The sequence below is a fragment of the Chenopodium quinoa genome, unplaced genomic scaffold, assembly GCF_001683475.1.
Source record: "Chenopodium quinoa cultivar QQ74 unplaced genomic scaffold, ASM168347v1, whole genome shotgun sequence".
NCBI classification, from domain to species: domain Eukaryota; kingdom Viridiplantae; phylum Streptophyta; class Magnoliopsida; order Caryophyllales; family Amaranthaceae; genus Chenopodium; species Chenopodium quinoa.
The window spans coordinates 1,249,021-1,257,336 of record NW_018745470.1 but is presented as its reverse complement, the minus strand read 5'-3'; the positions used below and the strand labels follow the sequence as shown (position 1 = coordinate 1,257,336).

At 35.1% G+C, this 8,316-nt stretch overlaps 1 protein-coding gene across 1 annotated transcript; it reads left to right on the top strand.

Moving 5' to 3' along the window:
- The first annotated feature begins 468 nt into the window (after window positions 1–468).
- LOC110715052 (ubiquitin-like modifier-activating enzyme atg7) lies at window positions 469–6,552 on the top strand. Its single transcript, XM_021893625.1, has 14 exons — window positions 469–748; window positions 1,885–2,102; window positions 2,186–2,377; window positions 2,465–2,519; window positions 2,654–2,748; window positions 2,856–3,042; window positions 3,156–3,261; window positions 3,377–3,521; window positions 3,619–3,777; window positions 3,909–4,097; window positions 4,702–4,887; window positions 4,996–5,111; window positions 5,368–5,527; window positions 6,104–6,552. Exons 1-14 carry the CDS (start codon window positions 598–600, stop codon window positions 6,275–6,277), a joined length of 2,133 nt encoding a protein of 710 aa, XP_021749317.1. The 5' UTR covers window positions 469–597; the 3' UTR covers window positions 6,278–6,552.
- Window positions 6,553–8,316: the final 1,764 nt, after the last annotated feature.

Genomic DNA, 8,316 nt, shown 5'->3' with positions numbered 1-8,316 from the left:
CAAAAAATGTTTTTCACCAATGTTATTATTAGTCATTACATGCCTACATATATAGTTTTAATCTCCACAAAAACACATCAATTCCTAAGTAATTTTGTATCAATGATATGTTTTAAAATTTGACATATAGATTAAAAATTTATCTTAAAATTCAATAAACAACCCGGGCATCGCACGGGTACAAAACTAGTAAAATATAAACCAACTTTCTAAAATTCATTTTATATGTGGCTTTTAAAAAATAAAATTGTTGAATAACTTCGTATAATCAACAATTTTACATGTGACCTTAGAAAATAATTCTTTTTAAATAATAATTGAACAACCGTGCATCTATTGCACGGGATTTTATCCTAATTTTATACTAAAAGTCCATAAACTACCCGGGCATCGCTGGGCACAAAACTAGTAAGGGTATAGTTGTAACTTTGTTAATTATCTTACTAGTAATTGAATTTTTTTTAAAAAAAAAATAAACAAAAAAACAAAAATCAAGTAGACTTGAAAAAGAAATGAGAAAAGAAGGAAGAAGGGGAAGGTTTATGATCAAATAAACAAGTTTGAATTCCCTAAAAAAAAAAAAGTTTGAATTTTGTAATGGAAAATCAAACGTTTGATAAATCTAAAAGCGGATCAATCTTGCAATTTGCACCTCTTCAAAGTTCAGTTGATGAGGGTTTTTGGCATCGTCTTTGTTCTTTCAAGCTCAATCACTGGAAAACCGATGAATCAGCTGTTTCTATTTCTGGTAAATCTTGCTTTTCAATTTTTTGTTTTTTTCTGGAAATTCTTTTGGGCTTTTTGTTGTGTATTGTTTAATTCATTCTGAAATTAAGCAAATTTATTGTTGAGAACATGGCATTGATTTGATTTTATGTGGTGGGAAGTTAAGTTGAATTAGGGATTCAATGTAATTTTTGCAAGATTATTGTTACCCAAAATTTGAAATTGTTCTAATACAATTATTAATGGTAGATTTTGTTGAATAGAGGGTTTAATTTTAAAATTTTAAAATAAAAACTGTTATTTGACTTTCCACAAAGAACATGGTTTGGTATTATAAATTAGAATTTTGCATTCTTCTTAGGTGTGTTGATGTTTGAACATATACGCCTGTTATGATACTAATGATTAAGAAGGATATCTCTTATTTGAAAACTAGCAGTTCAGCTGATCATGATACCAATTAGGCACTTATGCTCAACCGATTCGGGGTTTCAAAGGGTGAGTCCATGAACAAATGCACGCGGAGTGACTAGGATAGATGTTTCGTATTCTATGATATAGGTAAAGCCCTGTTATGAGCTACCAATTGTGATATGAACCTTGAATTGGGTGTGGAAGTTGGTGTATTTGAAACTACTTTTGTTAGGATTTTAGGTGCCATTATGAACTTGGGATGATTGATGTTTTACTGTTACTTATTCTGTTACCGGACATGGTTTTGAGTGATTTTATATACAAAAAGAATGGATGTATTGAAGGATCTTGTGCTTGTTTTGGGGGTGGAACAGGGGATTCAGGTAGGGTTGGTGATTGGGATCTGTATCTATCTCAATTTTCTTGTATAACACATGTTCTTCTTCTGATCATGATTAGTCCCTCTTTTTTTTCTTCTCGAAGGAGATTTGAAGGGAAATGGTTCATGGAAGAGGATAAGAATTCGATTTTCCTCAATCCTTATTTGATGTTAAGCTATTAGATAGGAAAGGCGAGGTTCCTACCCTAGTGTTACACAAAACCTCTGTGTGTTTGTGTGTGTGTGTGTGTGTTGTTTAATCTGGGTCTCCTACTCTCTTCATTTTTCTGCTCTCTTGATCTCCCAGCTAGTAATTGCTGTAAGGTTTGAAAATTGTGTGACCTTTGGAATACTCAAATTGGCAGGATTTTTTGCACCATGTTCACATCATCGCATATCAAACCACTTAACTGTTCTTTCCGAATCTTTGCCATCTGAAACTAATGAAGATTTATCATTGAAAATATCAAGCCATTCGAATAGAAATAAATGCGCTATCCCAGGCACTCTCTATAATACAAATACAATACAGGGCTTTTGTCAGCTTGACAAACAAAAATTATTGAAAGAAGAAGCAGAAAAGGTGTGTCATACTTCCATTGCCTTTACTGTAAGTTTGATTGCCTAATATGTTTCTCTGAGTAAGATTTTTTATTGGAATTTCAGATTTGGGATGACATTCGTAATGGAAAGGTTGAGGAAGACTGTGCATTACTTTCTAGATTTCTTCTTATCTCATTTGCTGACCTAAAAAAATGGAGGTTCTACTACTCTGTTGCATTTCCTGCTTTAGTGCTTGATCCTCCAGCAACCTTGGTTGATCTGAAGCCTGCTTCAGAGTGGTTCAGCGTGGAAGAGGTATGTAAAAAACGCATGCCATTTTATTTTGGATTTTCATTATTGCTTTTGTTTAATGTTTGAGTTTTTGCCATCAATGCTTCATAGGCTAAGTCTGTGTCTGCTGCCTGCAATGAGTGGCGTAGTTCAACAGTCACTGCAGGTAGTCTCCTCTCTCTCTTTTGTAGAAAGGAAGTTCATTATTTTGGCCTTTACTAATTTTCTGCATAATTTTATACATTAGTCAAATCCTCTTTCCATCTATATCCATTGATGAAGCCTATTTATATTGTGTAGGTGTTCCCTTCTTTCTTGTTACTATTGCTTCAAATTCACATGCAACAGTTAGACAACTTAGTGAGTGGGAATCCTGCCAACAAGACAGTGAGAAGGTTTGGCAATGTACTTTAACTTCTTTGTTTTTTCCCCACTTAAGCAAGCTACATTCTAGCGAATTTAAATTTAGTCTATTTTGATGCTTATATTCTGTGATTTGCAGGTCTTGTTTGGTTTTTATGATCCTTGTCATCTCACAAATCATCCTGGTTGGCCTCTTCGCAACTTTCTTGCTTTTTTGCATACAAGATGGAACCTGGAAACTGTCCCCTTCTTTTGCTATCGTGAAAATCGTGGTTTTGCTGATATGAGTTTGTCACTTGTTGGTGAAGCTCTGATATCTCCACAAGGTAGTGGAAGAAAATGAGTAACATTTCTTTTTATTCTCTCTCTATCCCCGCCCCTCCCTCACATGTATAGGCTTCGTTATATGCTAGTATCCATCTAAAAATTAGTTTTGTAGGATGGAAGGATCAGGCTCATGTGCCTAAAGCTGTTGGATGGGAACTTGATAGAGAGAAAAAATTAACAAGATCCGTTAACCTTGCTACATCTATGGATCCTACTAGGTATGATGTCAATAAACTCATGTCCATACTCCATATATATTGCTTTTATACTTGTAGTTATCATGTCATCATGTGATTCATATCATGATTTTTTTTTCCCTGTCAACATTCACAGGTTGGCTGAATCTGCTGCTGATTTGAATTTGAAGTTGATGAGATGGCGGGCTTTACCTTCTCTGGACTTGGGTCTTTTATCTGCTACTAGGTGTCTTCTTCTTGGGGCAGGCACTCTAGGTTGCCAAGTTGCTCGAACACTGATGGTAAGTGCCTATTATGTTTGGAATTTGGATCACTGGATCTGTATGCCTTGTATTCACTTTTTTTCTTTTAGTTAATGTATTTATAGTATCTTTACAGGCTTGGGGTGTGCGGAAGATTACACTGTTAGACAGTGGCAAGGTGGCCATGTCTAATCCATTAAGGCAATCATTGTATACATTGGAAGATTGTCTCAATGGTGGTCAATATAAAGCCATGGCTGCAGAGAGAAGTCTCAAGTCCATATTCCCAGCAGTGGTATACAATGTTGAACTTTTGTAAAAATGACTTTGTACTATACTCATTTTTGTCAATGATGTCATATTGGCTGCATGATTGGATTCTTCCCTTAATTTGGTGCATGTCTGGTCTTTTCCTGCATGTTGTAGGATGCAAAAGGGGTTGTGATGGCCATTCCAATGCCTGGGCATCCAGTTTCTACTCAGGAAGAGAGCAAGGTGCTGGATGATTGCAGACAACTGCAGGAATTAATTGATTCCCATGATGTAATTTTCTTATTAACTGATACAAGGGAAAGTCGATGGCTTCCAACGCTTCTCAGCACCAATTCTAACAAGGTTGTTAGCTTATATACATACTTATTTCTTCTTCTTTTCTGACATTTTGATCATTTGTTGTTGTTATAAAGTCATAAACATTTGTCTATGATTTCTTGTATACTTCTAATTGCTTCCTTTTCATTCTCCATAAATGAACTGTGTATAACTATCTTAAAAAACATGTATAAAAGTTAAAGCATGCAGATATATTTGGTTGTAATCCTGAGAAGTTCCCAAGTAGAAGGACATTTATCTATCAATAATATCCTAATTGCTTATCTGTGAGTCAAACAACAGGATAAGTGTTTATATCTTTGTAATTGTATTAATATATATAAGGGGAAAGGTGGGTTCATAGTGCATAGAAAATAGCTGATTTAGAATTGTTATCATCGATGCTCTCTTATTCTCTGCTTTACATCATTACATGTAACTTTTCTAGTATATTTATATGCCTATGGGTGAGAACATGAACAGCTTTGTTTCTAGAATCAAATGATGCATGATTTGCTGTTTTTTTTTCTCAGAGAGATTTTTTGTCCTGTGCAGTTGAAGAACCAATCTGATGCATTAGCTAATTTTTGCTTGGTTTGAACTGTTTATAAAAATTATGTGAATTCAGATTACTGTGAATGCTGCATTGGGGTTTGAGAGCTTCTTGGTTATGCGCCATGGAGCTGGTGCTGTCAGTTCTTCTAAAGTGGCTCATGCTTTGTCATCTGGCATGGGGAACTTATCTATAGGGGATGAAGATAAGGGTACTAGATTGGGCTGCTATTTCTGCAACGATGTGGTTGCACCAATTGATGTAATTTTCTTCTCTTATGTAGTATTGGAATCTTTTTCCTTTATTTTATGCTTTGTTTGTATCAATACCTTTTGTATTGCATTTTTGTTAATGCCTTCTGTTTTGCAGTCAACTTCTAACCGCACTCTGGATCAGCAATGTACAGTCACACGTCCAGGTCTTGCTCCAATTGCTTCAGCACTTGCAGTTGAGCTTCTAGTGGGACTTCTCCATCATCCTCTTGGGTAAATCTTTATGTTTCCAGAAATGCTCTTTTATGAATTATAGAATGAGAACTTGTAAATAGCACAGTATGTGAGATGACTGAGATCTCTGTTTTGTCGAGAATTTTTTTTTTTTTTTTCCTGCCCTTTCTTCAATTTCATGTCCCCCTATGCATATGATTATATGATTAAATTATGTTTAACTTTATTGGAAAGGACTTCTTTTTACTGCATATTGGGATTTAATTTATGGTATGTAATGAATGAATTTCCACAGGATTTATGCACCTGTTGAAAATTCAGGCTTAAATGCTAGTGGAAGCAGTGAGCAACCTCTTGGTATAATTCCACACCAAATTCGAGGCTCGCTCTCTCAATTTTCGCAGATGACACTAGTTGGTCATGCTTCGAGTAGCTGCACAGCTTGTAGTAGAATTGTAAGTTGTGACTGACTCATACAATGTGCTTTCCCATCTTACTCCCCTTGTTTGCCTGGGTGGTTTGTTTTCCCTAAAAAATTATCTTATCCACTGAGGTTAGGAATGTGGATTGATGATATTCATCAAGTTATTTCTATCTAAAGTTGACTGCTTGAGTTAATATTAGAAAGCCATTTTTTCCCCTTGAATGTCTAAGACCTTTCTGAATTCTGAAACCAATCCTCCTGCTCTTTGGAAAAGTGTTTAGAACTACTATGTATTTTTTATTACTTGTGCTTCCATATTTGAGAGTGTTATATAACATTATGGTAGAATAACTTGGACCTTTCCTTACCTTTGTCAAGTGATCCCATTGATCAACCCAAAAGTTATTTCACAGATGGTCCTTAAGGTTACCTTTAATCATCTAAATTAGAATTTCTATTATAAAAATTCTCTAATTTTTTCTGTACTGGAAACTAGCATTATCATCTACAGCAAACAGTCTCTGAATCTTAATTATCATAACAGGAAGTATCCGTGTGTTTATATTTTGCTAATCTGAATCTTCTTTCTGTAAATTGAAATTTTCAGATAGTATCAGAATTCCAGAAGAATGGAATGGATTTCATTTTGAAGGCTATTAACCACCCCACATATTTGGAAGATCTCACTGGACTAACAGAGTTACAAAAGTCGGCTAACTCATTTGATGTAGACTGGGACATTGAAGATGAAATTGATGATGATGATTGTGTAGAAATCTGAAGTTGAAATCCCCACTTCTTTTGGTTTACTTTAGCAGTGTAGTTTGTATTCTCTGTAAATTTTAAAGGAAGTACAAAGCACTACCCTTTATGAAAAGGATGTTAATGTTGCTTGATTGTCAATGTCGACCCCAAGTTTTATTTGTTTTCTTAGCAAATGTTGTAAAGAAACGAAAATAACCTGTACAAATCTCTTTCCATCTGCAAATATTGGTCATTTATACTAATTTGGATTTTTTGGGAAAAAAAAACTGTTACAACTTCCTTTCTCTTAAATTTTATAGAGATAGACCCTCCTCACCCCTGTCTAATGTCCTATTGAAATCATACATCTTTCCGTCTGCATTTCTCCCATTTCTTACATCTATCTCGAGGAGAATACGGAGTAATAGGAATTTACCACGTCTGTGTGGAAAGCAATTGTCCCTCATTGCCTGAGTGGTACAAAGGCGACTAGTCTATAAGATTTGTGGATTGTTTTTTCTAACGACATGATTTTAAGATGGAACCTCACTTAACTTGTATATTTTTGTTGTTTCTTGTGTGCATTAATTTCTCTGCATTATTATTGCTTACTTTAGTATTCATAAAGCTACAATTTTAACAAATAACTCATGTATGACTTGAGGCAAACGAAAAAAGAGAGGGGGGTAATTTCTTATAAATCTCTCTCTAGAAAAGACTTCTTCTTATCTCTCTCTAGAAAAGAAGTGAAAATCCTTTTTAATTCTCAAGCATGGTGGATTCTTCAGATCCGCCTGATCCACCCCATCTGCTTGATCAAGAAATGGTTGATTCCATCCATAAGACTTCTCCGGTAGTGAGTTTTCGAGAGGTTGTTGCTAGTTCTTCTCAGTGGTTTGAGGAGGCAAGGAAGATTGTGGCTACTTCAACTGAATGGACTCAAGAGGAGGATTTAGGACCTGATTCAAGCTTGTCTGTCAAGTTTGATAAGATAACTCTGGATCGATTGCGAAAACCATGGGGTTTAACTCTAATGGGTAAATGTTTAGGAACAACAATTCGTCCTGCTTTCATGCTCAATCGAGCAAAACTTATGTGGAAAGTTAGAGGTGGTCTAGAAGCAATTGATTTAGGTCATAATGTTTTTTTATTTCGATTTACAATGGAGGATGATTATGAAAGAGCCTTGTTTGGAGGTCCTTGGTTTGTTTTCGATCATTATTTAATGATGACTAAATGGAGGCCAAATTTCAGAGCTTTCGAAAATCCGTTTGATAAAATGACTGTGTGGATTAGATTTACAGAATTACCAGTTGAATATTTTGACAAATCGGCTTTGTTTGAAATAGCAAAGCTGGCTGGAACACCGATTCGGGTGGATTATGCAACGGATAGACTTACTAGAGGGAGGTACGCAAGGGTGTGCATTGAGATTGACTTAACCAAACCTCTAGTGACTAAGGTCTGGATTGGTGGCGCGTGGCAATAAATCTCCTATGAAAACATCACTACCTTGTGTTTTACATGTGGCAAGGTGGGGCATATTCAATCTCAGTGCATGTTGAATAAATCGAATGAGGTGGAACTTAAGTCAGCCTCTTTTGGACAGCAAGATATGGAGAAGGGTAAATTCAATTTGAACTCCTCTTCTTCTGATGGTGGACCTCAAATCAATGAACCCAGTGGGTTAAAGCCCATCAAATTGGTTGGATCTTCTTCTAAGTCCAACCCATTTCAGTTGTTGGCTGAAAATGAGTCTCATGGGGATTTTGGCCCATGGACTTTAGTTACTAATAAAAGGAAACAGTTTTCTAAACCCGTTGATAATAATATTAGGAAGGGTAATAATAAGTTTAGTTCTAATAATAAGGTTGATAATAACAACCAAAAATATAATAAGCAATCTGTAGTTGATAATAACAATAATAAGAAGGAATTATTTTATAAAAAAAATAATAATAATCTTGTTTATAAAAAAAAGGAATGTATTAGTACTGATATTTCTAATTCTACTTTTATAAAGGATAATCTTGTTTTGTTCCCTAATAAGGTGATTAATAATTCTCCTAGGCCTGA